At 42.7% G+C, this 18,807-nt stretch overlaps 2 protein-coding genes across 12 annotated transcripts in view; both read right to left on the bottom strand.

Annotated features, from left to right (window-relative positions):
• The window catches only part of LOC125286799 (protocadherin alpha-C2-like), a 176,173-nt gene that overhangs the window by 82,077 nt on the left and 75,289 nt on the right, over positions 1-18,807 (bottom strand). The window contains exons 1-2 of one of the 11 annotated variants that reach the window (XM_048232104.1): positions 4,702-7,253; positions 3,462-3,640 (exon numbers count right to left, since the gene is read on the bottom strand). The exons of 8 other annotated variants lie outside the window; for them this stretch is intronic. In XM_048232104.1, coding sequence (XP_048088061.1) covers positions 3,569-3,640; positions 4,702-7,074 — 2,445 coding nt within the window. In that variant the 5' untranslated portion in view covers positions 7,075-7,253 and the 3' untranslated portion in view covers positions 3,462-3,568. Of the gene's footprint in view, positions 1-3,461; positions 3,641-4,701; positions 7,254-13,939; positions 16,612-18,807 lie in introns of those variants that run through there. 2 more of the 11 variants (XM_048232083.1, XM_048232091.1) reach the window with 2 other exon arrangements.
• Positions 7,728-10,889, bottom strand: LOC125286804 (protocadherin alpha-7-like). Its single transcript, XM_048232109.1, has one exon. It carries the CDS (start codon positions 10,189-10,191, stop codon positions 7,801-7,803), a length of 2,391 nt encoding a protein of 796 aa, XP_048088066.1. The 5' UTR covers positions 10,192-10,889; the 3' UTR covers positions 7,728-7,800.

Here is an 18,807-nt window from a genome sequence, read left to right as displayed (position 1 = left end):
TGATACGGAGTAAGACAGCTGCCCCGTCACGGCTTCTATACAAAGCACCATGATCCCAAACAGTACATCCGTGAATAACACGTTCCTTGCTCTTGCGAAATGCATTTTCTATCCAATATTAGCGAGTCATAGATCCAGGAATGTGTGCTTAATGCAGCCGAAGAAAATAAAACGCGATATCAAGCCATTCCGTTGATACAACAGCAAATCAAGAAAATATCCACCAGTACCATCGTCCCCCCACTCGCATCTCTGAGTATGACTGTAACAAAGCGTCGTGGATAATCTCCACCCTCTAAGACCGGGAGGAGCTATCACACGCAGGCGAGACTTTCTCTTTCTGTCGGTCTGCGGAGACACCTTGTGGTGCAATGAAAAACGTACGCATACATCTCGCTACAAAGAATGCGCTCAAATAGAACATTAGCCAATACAATGAATTATTGACTGATTCATATTAAAAAACCGTTAGTCCTGACTCACATTGCATTTCATAATGTTGATGGTGTGTGTACGTGTGCATAAACCACAGATATGTGTGTCTTATATGCACTTACAAAATGTAAATGGAGCATTACACATTACATTTTTCCGTCGGTCTGCAGAGACATCTTATGGTGCAATGAAGAACGCACACATTCATCCCGCTACAGAAAATGCGCTAAGACAGACAAATAACAGAATATAGTCCAACTACAATTTATAGGTAACTAAATAAAATTAAAAAGAAGCTAGCCCAGTAAATACACTTATTTACTTACATTGCATGTCATAACTTAGTCCACTTGCTATCGTTATCACTAATTTTCTTTTTAGTTCTAGGTTGCCCACTATCTCACCAACTTGTATCCTTTAGGTTTCAAGAAGTGGTAAGAAAGCGATGGTGTTGACATTGCACTGAACACTATTCTCTCTCTCTAGTGGGTCATCTATCATCAAACAAAACAAATATTTTTTGTAGTTTGCCTCTAGGTCGCTTGAAGAGGGCTTTAGCCGACATAAAGCAATTAACTACACCATTCTTGACACTATATCTGTCTTCTATTATGCTGCTGTAACGTTATGTGAGGCCTACACCAACCACAACACAATTTCAGAACCATGGAGAGCTCCTATATACACTGAGAGCAGACAAACAGAGAGACACCTTCACTGAAAATGTCTTCCATCCAATTCACATATAAGCACACACACCTACGCAGGCCATATTATAAAGGAGATAAACTGATTTGCATCCTATTTCGAACTGGTTATATGGTTCTTTAGCCAGCAGAAGAAAGTAAGACTGGAAATTCAAAATCTCACCACTCTTTTCATAGATTAAAGGGAATTCTTACCTTTTCTTTATTTGGAAGTGTCTGTGTCCGCTGAAAGGTGTCTCCACTATTAATACTGATCAGTTCAGCATCAGCTGGTGGAAACGGTGTGGGAAAAACTACTACGTCACTCTTCAGTGTGTCTGAGCTAAAACAAACGTCATACTGCTGTGTAGATTTGGAGTAAGACCAGGTTCCGTCAGGATGTGTGGTGATCATTGGCGGGTTGTATCCACTGAAACTGCTGTCTGTTCTGTGACATTTTACAGCTATCAAGCTGATGAGGCTCAGTAGAAAGATCACTGATACTGAGACAATGGCGATCAATAAATACAGATTTAATTCAGAAAAAGTGTCATCCTTGACTGGGACATGTCTAAACTTTGTTTGAATTTCACTGGCCCTCTCAACTACGACAACATCGAAAGACACAGTCGCTGAGAGTGAAGGTTCTCCATGATCAGAAACTGCAATAATTAATGGATGAGTTTTCAAGTCATTGTCGCTCATTCTCCTTTTAGTCCTGATTTCCCCGCTACTGGTTCCAATTCTGAAGAGATTATTTCCTTTGGGCTCAGAGATGTGGTAAGAAAGCAGTGCATTATATCCAGAGTCTGCATCTACGGCCCTGATCTTGGCCACAAAGTATCCAGCTTCAGCCGTATATGGAACATTCTCAGTGTTAACAGAGCCATGCTCTGAATATGGAGGAAGAACTACTGGACTATTATCATTCTCGTCCAGTACAAACACGTTTACAGTAGTATTGCTGCTGAGAGGAGGAACACCAGAGTCTGTGGCCTGAACTCTAAACTGAAAAGTTTTCATTTCCTCGTAGTTGAAAGACTGTAAGCTGCTCAAATCCCCGGACATTGAATTTATAATCACCAGCGTAGATATAGGTGCACCACTATCTAAAACTGAATAAGTAACTAGACCATTCTCATTGGTATCAGCATCAGAAGCAGACACTGTGGTCATTACTACGCCAACTGGACTGTTCTCCTTGATGTATACATTAATGACAGGCTCTGCAAAACAAGGAGCGTTGTCATTCACATCAGCAACGTCTACAGTTATAATATTAGAATTGGAGAGAAGTGGTGTGCCCTCATCGGTTGCTGTGATAGTGACATTGTACACGGAAATGTTTTCCCTGTCCAATGGACCATCAACCACTAACGAATAATAGTTTTTGTAGTTTAGCTCGAGTTTAAATGGAACTTTGTTTCTCACTGAGCAAGACACGATGCCATTTTTACCACCGTCTTCATCAGCAACTGAAACGAGGGCGATTGCAGTGCCGACTTTGACGTCCTCTTTAACAGTTTTCAATAATGAAGTTACAGTAATTTCAGGCGCGTTGTCATTTAGATCTAAGACCTCCACTAGCACTTTACAGTGCGTCGCCATTGGAGGCTGGCCTTTGTCACTCGCTTGTGCTCGAATCTCAAAAGCACTCCGCTGCTCAAAATCTATGTTGCTCTTTACAGTGATAGCGCCTGTAGCTGAGTCAATTTGAAACATCTCTAAAATGTTATCTTGGTCTTTCCTGCTCAGAGAATAAACAATTTCACTATTTGTCCCTTCATCCAAATCAGTAGCATTAATTGTGACAACAGTGGTCCCAATAGGCACATTTTCAAAAACGCTTGCTTTGTATAAGGGCCTGCTAAACACAGGTACGTTATCATTAATATCCAAAACGTTAATTTTGATTTGAGATGTAGCTGATTTTGGTGGATTTCCTCCATCGATGGCCGTAAGTGTTAACTGCATATAGGGCTGCTTTTCTCGGTCTAAAGCTTTTTGCAGAATTAACTCAGCAGACGCGCTGTGCTCTCCTTTGTGTGTGGCGAGCGAGAAGTGGTCGTTCTGGCTGAGCTTATATGTACTGACGGCATTCTTACCTACATCCGAGTCTGATGCTGACAACAACGAAAATCTAACTCCTGGTAATGTGCTCTCTGCGATATCAATTGTCTGCGAGTTAGCACTGAAAGTAGGGTAATTATCATTCACATCTAAAATGTTTATTTCTATGCGATACAGTTTCAAAGGGTTGTTAATGACCGCTTCGACAATTACTGTGCATTTCAACAATTCTGCGCATAGCTCCTCCCTGTCGATTCTGTCAGTCACATAGAGAACACCAGTCTTTAGGTTTACCTCGAAATATGACTTCTTGGATCCGGTAACGATTTGAAACATCCGTGATTCCAAATCCTGAACATTGAGATTCAAATCTTTGGCTATATTCCCGACTGTAGTCCCTGGTTTTGACTCCTCTGGTACTGAGTAAGACAGCTGCCCCGACACGGCTTCTATACAAAGCACCATGATCCCAAACAGTACATCCGTGAATAACACGTTCCTTGCTCTTGCGAAATGCATTTTCTATCCAGTACTAGCGAGTCATAGATCCAGGAACGTGTTCTTAATGCAACCGAAGAACAGAAAGCGCGATATCAAGCCATTCCGTCAATATAACCGCAAATAAAGAAAGTATCCACCACCTTCATCGTCCCCACTCGTATTTCCGACTATGACTGTAACAAAGCATCTTGGATAATCTCCACCCTCTAAGACCGGGAGGAGCTATCACACGCAGACGAGACTTTCTTTTTTCCGTCGGTCTGCAGAGACACCTTGTGGTGCAATGAAAAACACACACATTCGTCCCACTACAGAAAATGCGCTCAGACAGACAAATAACAGAATATAGTCCAACTAGAATTTATCAGTAACTAAATAAAAATGAGTATAAAAAATAAGCTAGCCCAGTAAATACACTTAGTTACTTACATTGCATGTCATTACTTAGACTACTTGCTATCATCATCACTCATTTTCTTTTTAGTCCTAAGTTCCCCACTGCCTCCTCAACTTGTGTCCTTTCGAGGAGTGGTAAGAAAGCGATGGTAGCGATGGTGATGACATTGCACTGAACACTATTCTCTCTATTTAGTGGGCCATCTACAACCAAACAAACAAAATTAAATTGTAGTTTGCCTCTAGGTCACTTGAAGAGGGCTTTAGTTGACATAAAGCAATTAACTACACCATTCTTGACACTATCTCTGTCTTCTATTATGCAGCTGTAACGTTATGTGAGGCAGACACCAACCACAAAATAATTTCAGAACCACGGAGAGCTCCTATATACACCGAGAGCAGACAAACAGAGAGACACCTTCACTGTAAATGTCTTCCATCCAATTCACACATAAGCGCACACACGTACGCAGGCCATATTATAAAGGAGATCAACTGATTTGCATCCTATTTCGAACTGGTTATATGGTTCTTTTGCCAGCAGAAGAAAGTAAGACTGGAAATTACAATTCTCACGACACTCTTTTCATAGATTAAAGGGAATTCTTACCTTTTCTTTATTTGGAAGTGTCTGTGTCCGCTGAAAGGTGTCACCACTATTAATACTGATCAGTTCAGCATCAGCTGGTGGGAACGGTGTGGGAAAGACTACTACGTCACTCTTCAGTGTGTCTGAGCTAAAGCACACGTCATACTGCTGTGTAGATTTGGAGTAAGACCAGGTTCCGTCAGGATGTGTGGTGATCATTGGCGGGTTGTATCCACTGAAACTGCTGTCTGTTCTGTGACATTTTACAGCTATCAAGCTGATGAGGCTCAGTAGAAAGATCACTGATACTGAGACAATGGCGATCAATAAATACAGATTTAAGTCAGAAAAAGTGTCATCCTTGACTGGGACATGTCTAAACTTTGTTTGAATTTCACTGGCCCTCTCAACTACGACAACTTCGATAGACACAGTCGCTGAGAGTGAAGGTTCTCCATGATCAGAAACTGCAATAATTAATGGATGAGTTTTAAGGTCATTGTCGCTCATTCTCCTTTTAGTCCTGATTTCCCCGCTACTGGTTCCAATACTGAAGAGATTATTTCCTTTGGGCTCAGAGATGTGGTAAGAAAGCAGTGCGTTATATCCAGAGTCTGCGTCTACGGCCCTGATCTTGGCTACAAAGTATCCAGCCTCAGCCATATAGGGGACATTCTCAGTGTTAACAGAGCCATGCTCTGAATATGGAGGAAGAACTACTGGACTATTATCATTCTCATCCAGTACAAACACGTTTACAGTAGTATTGCTGCTGAGAGGAGGAACACCAGAATCTGTAGCCTGAACTCTAAACTGAAAAGTTTTCATTTCCTCATAATTTAAAGACTGTAAGCAGGTCAGATCCCCTGTCATTGAATTTATATTCACCAGCGTAGATATAGGTGCACCACTATCTAAAACTGAATAAGTAATTTGACCATTTTCATTGGTATCAGCATCAGAGGCAGACATTGTGGTCATGATCGCACTGACTGGACTGTTTTCCTTGATGTAGACATTAAGGACAGGCTCTGTGAAACGAGGAGCATTGTCATTCACATCAGCAATGTCTACAGTTATAATACTAGAACTGGAGAGAGGTGGTGTGCCCTCATCGGTTGCTGTGATGGTGACATTGTACACGGAAATGTTTTCCCTGTCCAATGGACCGTCCACCACTAACGAATAATAGTTTTTGTAGTTCAGCTCGAGTTTAAATGGAACTTTGTTTCTAACTGCGCAAGACACAATTCCATTTTTCCCACCGTCTTTATCTGACACTGAAACAAGAGCGATTGCAGTGCCGATTTTGACGTCCTCTTTCACAGTTTTCAACAACGAGGTCACTGTAATTTCAGGAGCGTTATCGTTTAGATCTAATACCTCCACCAGTACTTTACAGTGCGCTGCCATGGGAGGCTGACCTTTGTCATTCGCTTGTGCACGAATCTCAAAGGCACTATGCTGTTCAAAATCTATGTTGCTCTTTACAGTGATAGCGCCGGTCAACGGATCAATATGAAACATCTCTAAGATATCGTCTTGATCTTTTTTACTTAAAGAATACACTATTTCACTGTTTAAGCCTTCATCAATATCACTCGCGTTAATAGTGACAATGGTGGTCCGAACAGGCACATTTTCAGAAACACTTGCTTTATAGAGGGGCCTATTAAATACGGGTGCGTTATCATTAATATCCAAAATATTAATCCTGATTTGCGAAGTACCTGACTTCGGTGGATTTCCTCCATCGATCGCAGTAAGCGTTAACTGCATATAGGGCTGCTTTTCTCGGTCTAAAGCTTTTTGCAGTATTAACTCAGCAGACACGCTGTTCTCTCCTTTGTGTGTGGCGAGCGAGAAGTGGTCATTGGGGCTGAGCTTATATGTACTCACGGAATTCTTACCTACATCCGAGTCTGATGCTGACAACAACGGAAATCTTAGACCTGGCAAAGAGCTTTCTGCAATATCTATTGTTTGCGAGTTTGCACTGAACGCTGGTGCATTATCGTTCACATCCAAAATATGGATTTCTATACGATACAGTTTGAGAGGATTGTTGATCACTGCCTCAACTATTAAAGTGCATTTCAATGATTTTGCGCATAGCTCCTCTCTGTCTATTCTGTCAGTCACATGGAGAACACCAGTCTTTAGGTTTACCTCGAAATATGACTTCTTGGATCCGGTAACGATTTGAAACATCCGTGGTTCCAAATCCTGAACATTGATATTCAAATCTTTGGCTATATTCCCGACTGTAGTCCCTGGTTTTGACTCCTCTGGTACGGAGTAAGACAGCTGCCCCGCCACGGCTTCTATACAAAGCACCATGATCCCAAACAGTACATCCGTGAATAACACGTTTCTTGCTCTTGCGAAATGCATTTTTTTATCCAATATTAGCAAGTCATAGATCCAGGAACTGTTCTTAATGTGGCCAAAGAACAGAAAGCGCGATATCAAGCCATTCCGTCAATACAACAGCAAATCAAGAAAGTATCCACCACCTTCGTCGTCCCCCACTCGTATCTCCGACTATGACTGTAACAAAGCATCGTGGATAATCTCCACCCTCTAAGACCGGGAGGAGCTATCACACGCAGACGAGACTTTCTTTCTCCATCGGTCTGCGGAGACCCCTTGTGGTGCAATGAAAAACAAACACATCCCGTTACAGAGAATGCGCTCAAATAGAACATAAGCCAAATAAAATGAATTAGTGACTGATTCAAATAAAAAAGCCGCTAGTCCTTACTCACATTGCATTTCATAATGATGGCCGTAATACTGCTTTTGCTGTGTGTGTGAGAGAGTGTGAGTGTGCGTTTGTGTGTGTGTGTGTGTGTGTGTGTGTGTGTGTGTGTGTGTGTGTGTGTGTGTGTGTAAACCACAAACATGTTTTCCTTATATGCACTTACAAAATGTAAATGGAGCAGTACGTTAAACTACCGTTATGCAAGCTACCTACTACATTTCTTGTGCTGTAACTCGAGGATTTTTCAAAGCCACATTTACTATGGTCTATTAGACAAAAATCGATTTCGATCAATCATCAAAACAATTTACATGACAAGATTCCTGTTAAGGTGATGAATATAGGCTAAGATTCGATCAAGGAGTTCTTACCTTTTCTTTATTTGGAAGTGTCTGTGTCCGCTGAAAGGTGTCTCCACTATTAATACTGATTAATTCAGCATCAGCAGGTGGAAACGGGGCGGGGAAAACTACCACGTCACTCTTCAGTGTGTCGGAGCTAAAGCACACGTCATACTGCTGTGTAGATTTGGAGTAAGACCAGGTTCCATCAGGATGTGTGGTGATCATTGGCGGGTTGTAGCCACTGAAACTGCTGTCTGTCCTGTGGCATTTGATCGCCACAAAACTGATAAAGCTCAGTAAAAATATGAGCGAGACTGAAACTATGGCAATAAGCAAATAAAGGTTTAAATCAGAAAAACTCTCCTCCTTTACTGGGATGTGTCGGAACTGAGTCAGCGATTCTCCAGCGTTTTCAGCGACCACAACATCAATGGACATAGTGGCTGAAAGTGAAGGCTCTCCGTTATCTGAAACGGAAACCACCAGTGGGTGCGTTTTCAAATCATTGTCGCTCATGCGCCTTTTAGTCCTGATCTCCCCATTGCTGGTCCCAATTCGGAAGAGGTTGTTTCCTTTAGGTTCAGAGATGTGATACGAAAGCAGTGCATTATATCCAGAGTCTGCGTCTACAGCCCTGACCTTGGCTACAAAGTATCCAGCTTCAGCACTATAGGGAATATTTTCTGTATTGACAGACCCGTGCTCCGAATAGGGGGGCAGAATACTGGGACTGTTGTCATTCTCATCCAGAACAAAAACATTTACAGTGGCATTACTGCTAAGTGGAGGGACACCAGAGTCTGTGGCCACAACTTTGAACTGAAAAGACTTAAGTTCTTCGTAGTTAAATGACTTCACTGCATGTATATCTCCTGTAATTGAATTTATATTAACCATCGATGTTAAAGGAAGCTCGTTGTTGTTCAAAACAGAATAAGTAACGTGACTATTTTCATTTATATCACCGTCAGAAGCAGACAAAGTTGATAGAAGGGCCCCAACTGGACTATTCTCTTTAACATAAACATTAATATGTGGCTCTGGGAAGCGAGGTGCGTTGTCGTTGACATCAGAGACGTGTACAGTAATTACGCTCGTGCTGGAGAGGGGCGGAGTCCCCTCATCCACAGCGGTGATGGTGACGTTGTACTGGGCCGCACTCTCTCTGTCTAGAGAGCCATCTACAACCAATGAGTAGTAGTTTTTATAGTTACCCTCCAGTTTGAAGGGGCCTTTATTCGACATGGAACAATGAACCATACCATTCTTCCCACTATCTCTATCTAGGATAGACACAAGTGCAATCGCGGTGCCAGCTTTGGCGTCCTCGCTCACTGTGTTAAGAAGTGTGGTAACTGTAATTTCTGGGGCATTGTCGTTCACGTCGATTACTTCGACAAGCACTTTACACTGCGTCGCCATGGGAGGCTGACCTTTGTCGCTCGCCTCAGCCCGGATTTGAAATGCACTATTTTGTTCAAAGTCTATATTGCCCTTCACTGTAATAGCCCCGGTCTTTGAATCGAGGTCAAACATCTCCAATATGTTATCTTGATCTCCTTTACTTATTGAATAAAATATTTCACTGTTAATACCTTCATCCGCGTCTGTGGCATTTAAAACCACAACTAATGTCCCTACGGATGCATTTTCGACAACGCTTGCTTTGTATAACGTGCGACTAAACACAGGAGCATTATCATTATTATCAAGAACAATAACCCTGATATCCATTGTCCCTGAATTGGGTGGGTTTCCACCATCTATGGCGGTCAAAGTGAGTGGAACAACGGACAGTTTTTCACGATCAACTGCTTTCTGAAGAACTAACTCGGCAGATAAACTGTGCTCTCCTGCTTTACTTGTCTCTACGGAAAAATATTCATTGGGACTAATCCTATAATTGTTAACACTATTTTTACCAACATCGGCATCAGTTGCAATGGGGAGGTGGAATCTGAGTCCAGGTAAACTGCTTTCGGCAATGTTTATGATTTTTGATTTCGAGCTAAACGACGGGGAATTGTCATTGACATCGGCAATATTTATCTCTAAGCGATACAGTTTCAAAGGATTGTTAATTACTGCTTCTACGCTTAGAGTACATTTCGACTGTTTAGCGCAGAGCTCCTCTCTGTCTATTCTCTCATTAACAAACAAAACACCAGTCTTTAAATTTACCTCGAAGTACTTTTTGTTGGATCCGCTGACAATTTGAAACATGCGTGACTCCAGTTCCTGGACATTTAGGTTTAAATCCTTGGCAACATTACCGACTGCTGTCCCTGTTTTCGCCTCCTCTGAGACCGTGTACGAGAGTTGCCCTGATGCCGCTTGCCAACACTCCAGCGTGATAATGACAAAAAACGTCACAAAACGTTGTGTTCCTTTCCAAATTGTCATCGTTCCGTTGGGTCAGGTCATGAATACATCCAAAGAAAAGAAATCGCCTTTTTCACTTAGCATAAGGAACATTTAAGGGCGCACATAAATCCAACCGTCATTCTTCGCGATAAAAGAAATCTCTGCTCCCTGTGTTCACGTTCTACTGCTGCGGCGACTTGCTCTAACAAAGCCTCATGAAATCCCCCACCCCCCGAACCGGGAGGAGTCTCATAATGCGAAGGAAACCCTCATGTGTCGGTCTACAGCGACCCCATGTGCTTGATTCAGATGCGGACACCGATTCACAAGGATGGCTCCTCTCACGAAAATGTACACTTACATGTGTACACTTACAGCACTCTAAGTCATGTCTTAACCACAAAGCAATTCCGCTTAGGGCACCGAAATTGCCAGCAGTGGCACTGATAACTTATAGCCCTAATGAAAAGCAACGCCATAGCAAGATAAAGTTAGAGAAAACATCGCTACAACGGTCATGAACAGCCAATGACAAAAGTTTCGATGTATGACACAAGGCGCAATTACATTCAGTACCACGGACAGCACTCGCAGCAGCACTGCCACTTCAGTCTGCTTAGTGCTTTGCTGAGACACACACACACACACACACACACACACAGCCTACTACTACTAGTAGTGCAAACTCTATAAAAAGCAGAGCTGCATGCTTCAACTCATACTAATAAATGGGCAATAACTGCAGCAACTAGGTCTGCAGCATTCACATGGAATAACAATGTTCAAAACCTCTGTGATACTCATATCAACAGTCTTTTGCATATGTATATGAAATGAGAATCCAACGATCTTACCTTCTCTTTGTTTGGAAGTGTTTGTGTTCGCTGAAAAGTGTCTCCTCCATTGATGCTAATCAATTCCGCATCTGCTGGCGGATATGGAGCTGGAAAAACTACCACGTCACTTTTTAGTGTGTCTGAGCTAAAACACACGTCATACTGCTGTGTAGATTTGGAGTAAGACCAAGTTCCATCGGGATGTGTGGTGATCATTGGCGGGTTGTATCCTTCGAAACTGCTGTCTGTTCTGTGGCATTTTACAGCTATCAAGCTGATGAGGCTCAGTAGAAAAATCACGGACACTGAGACTATGGCTATCAATAAATAAAGATTTAAATCAGAAAATGTATCCTCCTTTACAGGAGCATTTCTGAAGCGAGTTTGCCTGTCTGCGTTTTCAACAACCATAACATCAACGGACACTGTCGCAGACATTGATGGCTCTCCATTATCAGACACCAAAATGACCAACGGATGAGTTTTCAAGTCGTTATCACTCATTTTTCTCTTAGTCCTAAGTTCCCCACTGCTTGTCCCGATTCGGAAGAGGTTGTTTCCTTTGGGTTCCGAGATGTGGTAAGAAAGCAGCGCGTTATACCCAGAGTCTGCGTCTACAGCCCTGATCTTGGCTACAAAGTATCCAGCTTCAGCACTGTAGGGGATGTTTTCTGTATTCACAGACCCGTGCTCCGAATAGGGGGGCAGAATACTGGGACTGTTGTCATTCTCATCCAGAACGAAAACATTTACAGTCGCATTACTGCTAAGCGGAGGGACACCAGAGTCTGTGGCCACAACTTTGAACTGGAAAGTTTTAATTTCTTCATAATTAAACGACTGCATTGCGAGGATATCTCCAGTGACTGAATCTATATTCGCCATAGTCGTTAAAGGAAGCTCATTATTGCTGTTAAAAAAAGAATAGGTGATGAGACTATTTTCATTTATATCAGCGTCAGATGCCGATACAGCTGAGAGACGCGTACCGACGGGACTATTTTCTTTAATATAAATATTAATAACGGGCTCTGGAAAGCGAGGCGCATTGTCATTCACATCAGACACATGAACAGTGATAACCCTGGAGCTGGACAACGACGGAACCCCCTCATCCGTTGCGATGATGGTGACATTGTACTGAGCTGTATTCTCTCTATCTAGAGGGCCATCTACAACCAAAGAATAATAGTTTTTGTAGTTTGCCTCTAGCTTGAAGGGGGCTTTAGTCGACATAAAGGAATTAACTGCACCATTCTTTCCACTATCTCTGTCCTGAACTGACACGAGTGCAATAGCAGTGCCGACTTTGGCATCCTCCGTCACCGTGTTTAACAGTGAAGTCACGGTGATTTCGGGGGCATTGTCGTTTACGTCCATCACCTCCACGAGCACTTTACAATGCGCCGCCATAGGTGGCTGGCCTCGGTCACTTGCTTCGGCTCGGATTTCAAAGGCATTATTTTTCTCATAGTCAATATTACTTTTAACTGTTATCACGCCTGTTTTTGGGTCAATCTCAAACACCTCTAAGACTTTGTCTTGATCTCGTTTGCTTATGCTATAAAATATCTCACTATTAGCACCGTCGTCCGAGTCTGTTGCATTTAAAGCCACAACGGCAGTCCCGATTGGTACATTTTCTGACACACTTACTTTGTACAAGGGGCGACTAAAAATCGGACTGTTGTCGTTTATATCCAGAACATGTATCTTTATCGACATGGTCCCTGATTTCTGTGGATTTCCACCGTCTACAGCGGTTAATATGAGAGTTATAACTGACTGCTTTTCCCGATCTAAAGACTTTTGCAAGACTAACTCAGCAGACAAACTATGCTCGCTTCCTTTGTGTGTTGACACGGAGAAATACTCGTTTGGACTTAACTTGTAAGCATTAACGCTATTTTTACCAACATCGGGATCATTTGCAGTAGGGAGAGGGAATCTAACCCCGGTCAACGTATTTTCGGCAATGTTCATATCTTGTGTTTTTGAACTAAAAGAAGGCGAATTATCATTGATATCCAAAATATGTACTTCTAAACGATACAGTTTCAAGGGATTGTTAATAACTGCCTCTACACTTAGGGTACATTTCAACTGTTTATCGCAAAGCTCTTCTCGGTCTATTCTCTCGTTTACAAACAGTACACCAGTCTTTAAATTTACCTCAAAGTATTTTTTGTTGGATCCGCTGACAATTTGAAACATCCGCGACTCCAGTTCATGGACGTTAATGTTTAAATCCTTCGCGATATTTCCGACAGTCGTCCCCCTGTTCGCCTCCTCTGCCACCGAGTAGGACAGCTGCCCCGACACGGCTTGCAGAGAATACTCCAGCGTCATAATGAAAAAGAACGTCACAAAATGCTTCGTTACTTTATGTTTCAACATTATTCCATTCGTATGGACCACGCACAGATCCAATGACGTTTAATCCAAGAAATATGCACAATTACCGCGAACATAAGACAAATCCAATCGACATTTTGCCACTCACAGAAATGTCTACTGACCGTGTTCACCCTCCGCGTCTCTTTCAAACAAAAGCTCAGTGAAATCCCCCACCCTACCCAACCGGGAGGAGCCTTGAAATGGGGTGGACAAACTGATTCTCGGTCTGTAGCGACACCAAGTGCATAACTCCGGCACCCACACATTCTATGATATAAGTTTTACATGCCAACTCGAATGTATCAGATAACAGCACAGGCCTAACAAAAAACATTCGTAGGCTACACAGCTATTGAATTCGGGTTCAAACCCATTCAGCTTGCACGAACAATCATTAAAACGTGCATGTCAGCACCATGGACAGTTCCAGTCACACCATAGACAGACACGGGCAAGAAACCAGTGTGCACGCACGTATCTGCTTATTCCTCAGGCATGAAAGTTATATACACAGTTGTTTGGCTTTAATGAATTATCAGATGATACAACCTTACCTTCTCTTTGTTTGGAAGTGTTTGGGTGCGTTGAAAAGTGTCTCCTCCGTTAATACTGATCAGTTCGGCATCAGCAGGCGGAAATGGTGCAGGAAAAACTACAACGTCACTTTTTAGTGTGTCGGAGCTAAAACACACGTCATACTGCTGTGTAGATTTGGAGTAAGACCAGGTTCCGTCAGGATGTGTTGTGATCATTGGGGGGTTGTATCCACTGAAACTGCTGTCTGTCCTGTGGCATTTTACAGCTATCAAGCTGATGAGGCTCAGTAGAAATATCACCGACACGGAGACAATGGCGATCAGCAAATAAAGATTTAAATCCGAGAAACTATCCTCCTTTACTGGGACGTGTCTGAACTGAGTCTGGATTTCTCCCATGTTTTCTACAACCACAACATCTATAGATACAGTTGCTGATAATGATGGTTCTCCACTATCCGTAACCAAAATGACCAACGGATGAGTTTTCATGTCATTGTCACTCATTCTCCGTTTAGTCCTAATTTCGCCATTGCTAGTTCCAATTCGGAAAAGATTATTGCCTTTGGGTTCAGATATGTGATATGACAGAAGCGCGTTATACCCAGAGTCAGCATCCACAGCCCTGATCTTAGCTATAAAATAACCTGCTTCAGCAGTATAGGGAACATTTTCTGTGTTAACAGAACCATGCTCAGAATAGGGAGGAAGAAGAACAGGCGCGTTATCATTTTCATCCAAAATAAAAACATTCACCGTCATGTTGCCGCTAAGTGAAGGAACACCTGCATCGGTGGCTTGAACTTTAAATTGAAAAGTCTGATTCTCTTCATGATTGAAGGACCGCATGCTGTATATATCACCAGTGACAGGGTTTATTTTAAAAAGGGAGGAGATGGGCACATCATTTATTACATTTTGCGATATCGAATAAGTTATGTGTGCATTTTCTCCCTTGTCTCGGTCTACAGCAGACAAAGTGCATACAACGGAGCCAACTTCGCTGTTTTCTCGAAGGTATGCTTGTTTTTCTGGGTTTTCGAATTGGGGCGAGTTATCATTTACATCAGCGACTGTTATGCTTAACAACTTTTTACTGGACATGGGAGGGGAGCCCTCATCCTCCGCAAGCACTGTGACATTATACTCCGAAATGTTTTCACGGTCTAGCACACCATCTAAGAGCAGAGAGTAGTAGTTTTGAAAGGATGACTGTAGTTTAAAGGGACTGGACCCAATTAGGCGGCAATGAACAGCTCCATTTTTACCTGAATCAGGATCTGAAATGGTCATGAGCGCGATTACTGTTCCTTTGCCTGCGTTTTCGTCTACTGGACTCAGCAGTGATGTCACAACAACCTCCGGCGGATTGTCGTTTATGTCTTCAACTGCTACTAACAGTTTAGAGTGACCTGACATGGATACTGGACCTTTGTCTGTGGCCTGTATGCGGATCTCGAAAGCCTGACTCTCTTCAAAGTCAACATTACCTTTTACCTTGACCTCACCTGTTCCTGCATCGATTTCAAATGTCTCCAGTACATTTTTAGGGGTGCGGCTACTAAATGAGTAAACCACCTCTTTATTTAAACCCTCGTCTGCGTCAGTTGCATGAAGTTTTGAAATAACAGCACCTACAGGTGTATGTTCAGGTATGGAGATTTTATACAGTGATTTATCGAAGACCGGCGCGTTGTCATTTGCATCTAACACATTAACGGTGATGATTAAAGTGCCTGTCCTAGCAGGCATACCACCATCAACAGCTGTTACTAACAAGTCAATAAGAGGAGTTTTCTCTCTATCTAGTCCTTTATGTAGAACAAGTTCAGCAGACACTGTTTTGTCGCTATGAGTTTGCACATCTAAAGTAAAGTATTCATTCGGATTTAGCTTGTAGGTTTTAATTGAATTACTTCCTATATCTACGTCCTGCGCATTCTCCAAAGGGAAGCGAGCACCTGGGGCAGTGATTTCAGTAATATTCAAATGTGTTGAGGAAACTGGAAAGATGGGGGAGTTATCGTTAATATCAAGGATATTTATCCTTACCCGATACAGTTGCAGAGGGCTGTTCACCACGGCCTCGAGATTAACCGTGCAAGATGCCGCGCCCGCACATAACTCCTCTCTGTCAATGCGTTCATTCACTTGCAGTGCTCCCGTCTCGGTATTGACACTGAAGTATTGTTTTTTAGACCCAGACACGATTCGAAAGCCCCGAGAGACGAGCTCCTTTACAGACAAATTAATATCTTTGGCAATATTTCCAACTGTGGTTCCCACATTTACTTCCTCTGACACACTGTACGCTATCTGCCCTGACACTGGATACACCTGATAACTTATCAAAAAGAAGAGAAAGCTCACCACCGCATGGATGCTGACTGAAACGCGCATGATGGTTGTTGAAGACAAGATTTAGAACCCATAAAACACTGTATCTAGAATCCACGGAGAAACACCATGCCGACTTGGACCGGAGATCCCTGTCAGAGGGCGACCGGAGACAAAAGAAAGCACAGCCACATCTATCTCCCACGCTTAAATCTCCACGACGACCGCGCACCACCGTACATCCACAGTGACCATATACATCCACAGAGTCTCCGGAGGTGGTTGTTTATCCCGCATGCGTCCAAACCATCGAGTAAAGATACATCCCTTTTGTGCACAGACGCTTTTCACGACAAGACCCTCATCGACTGGAAGAGTAAATGGTGAAGATACACGGAGGAGAGAGAGGGAGAGAGAGATTGCAAGCCCATGAGAAGGGGAAGAGGAGGGGCATATTAGGCTTTTATGATGCTTGGACTTATAGAACCAGAGCGACACAATGTGGTGTGATTTTGCACTACACTGGAAGCTTAATTTACAGCGCAGAGAAATATTGCACTGGGCTGGTTAAACAATGGCTTATGGGAATACTATGAACGTTTTCAATATAAAGAGTGAGTTTATATTGTGTAAACATAGTCATAATACTTAATACTTAAGATTTGGATAACCTGGTTTGGATAGATTTGGATAACATGCTTTTACCAGGTTTGGTTGGATAATTGTTTCTCCATGTTAATTTATTTACTGTTACATAAGAATATGAAATCAAGCTAATCTATGATGCTGAATTAACCACAGCCGCCATCAAATGACTGTTGCATGTTCTAAAAGGAACCAAACCTAGAAGTATCCCTACCAGTGATTGTATGTCATGTCTATACAATTGAGAAAACTGAGCTTGTAATGAACATTTATTTAAACTTTATTCCAGAAAAACAGCTCATGCATGTTTTTACTGGAATGAACTTGGAGGTTGTTGTGAGCTAATTAGTCACATATAACATGCACGCTATTGACCCACAATACATCTTTATAGGAGCCAAGTCTAAAAATAGCTCACTTATACACACCCTCCTTTCTCTTAGCTTATCTTCTCACTCTCTCTCTCTCCTCTCTCTCTCTCTCTCTCTCACACACACACACACACACACACACACACACACACACACACACACACACACACATATGTGTAGTGCACATGTGCACACAAACACTCTCTCTCTCTCTCTGAATGAAAGGTTAGAGGCACAAGTGCTATTGCTGGTAGGAAAGTAGGCCATGCCTGTTCGCCTGTGTCACTCGCTCTCCTCATCGATGCGCTACAGTAGAGCACTGCTGCTGTGAGAGTTCCGGTACCCTCCATCATATTTCCTGAATGTCCGGACCCCGCGGTGATGGGCTTACCGACGCTGCGCCGGGTGTAATCCCAGGATTAGGCACGGCAGGCTGGGGCCCCTGTCCCATTTACATTCATCAGAAAACATGATTTCAAATATTCATAATCATAACCATCAGCACGCACACTAATCGCCTTGCCCTCCCACCCCCACCCCCACCTCCCTGCCCCTGTGCCAATGACAAAGGCGGCCATGCCAGGTCACCGCAGAGCAACGTCCGAGGGGGTGGGAAGAGAGGGCTGCCTCGACAAACCCCCAGTCATCTGTCAGAGAGCATTTAGAGCCAGATTATCACACCCATCTGTGCCTCCACCACTTTCTCAGGTGGGAGGAGGGCGTCCAATGCAACCTGATGGAGTAGTAGCATCAGTTGCACTATGTTACGGGTTGCAGGTAGTGTAATAAACTGTAAGCAGTGTTGCTGAAGTGCTGCCATATTCTTGTCTGTGCACTTCATTAACTCAGCAGATGGGTTGAGTTCATAGTGTGCTTTACATGACTGCAGGCCACTGAGTAACAACCAGCTGTAGTCTAATAGTCTAATCATCACAGACACACAAAGACGCATACCTGCAACTGTGGCTTCAGCTCACAAACTTACGTCATGGTAACGAGAGAGTATGAGTTACAAAAGCCAAAATAGAGTGTGGGTCCTCGGTTGTATCAAACACACTCTAATCTAAGAAATGACAGTTAACCCTGTCAAGTAATCTTGTTGCTTTTGCCCAGGTTAAATTAAGGCAATGTGCAGTGTCAACATTGTCATGACTGTAAATTGGCTGGATTGAGTCAGCAAATCATATTTTATAGTGCAAATTCTCTGACTGATAAGTCATGAACACCCCGTGAAAACAAGGCGTGATAGTGCTCCTACAAGCGGCCTGGGTCGAACTAACTACCATAAACATACTGCTGTAGCCAGGGAAACTCAACCATCATAAAAAAAACACCTAATATATGGTTATGAAACTAGTTGTCTGCACATTTAAATATAGTACATGTTTCGTGGCTAACAATACATTACATCATTAAATGTACCTCATCCAAAGATAGGAACTTAGTTGATGTTGTTTTGTTTCTTTCAGAGCGTTTGTTTGACTTCTGCTCTAATTAAAAGGGTGCTATGCTATTAGTCAGTACGTAGTCAGA

Source organism: Alosa alosa, chromosome 21, assembly GCF_017589495.1.
Source record: "Alosa alosa isolate M-15738 ecotype Scorff River chromosome 21, AALO_Geno_1.1, whole genome shotgun sequence".
Classification (NCBI taxonomy): domain Eukaryota; kingdom Metazoa; phylum Chordata; class Actinopteri; order Clupeiformes; family Clupeidae; genus Alosa; species Alosa alosa.
This window is presented reverse-complemented; position numbering and strand designations above follow the sequence as displayed.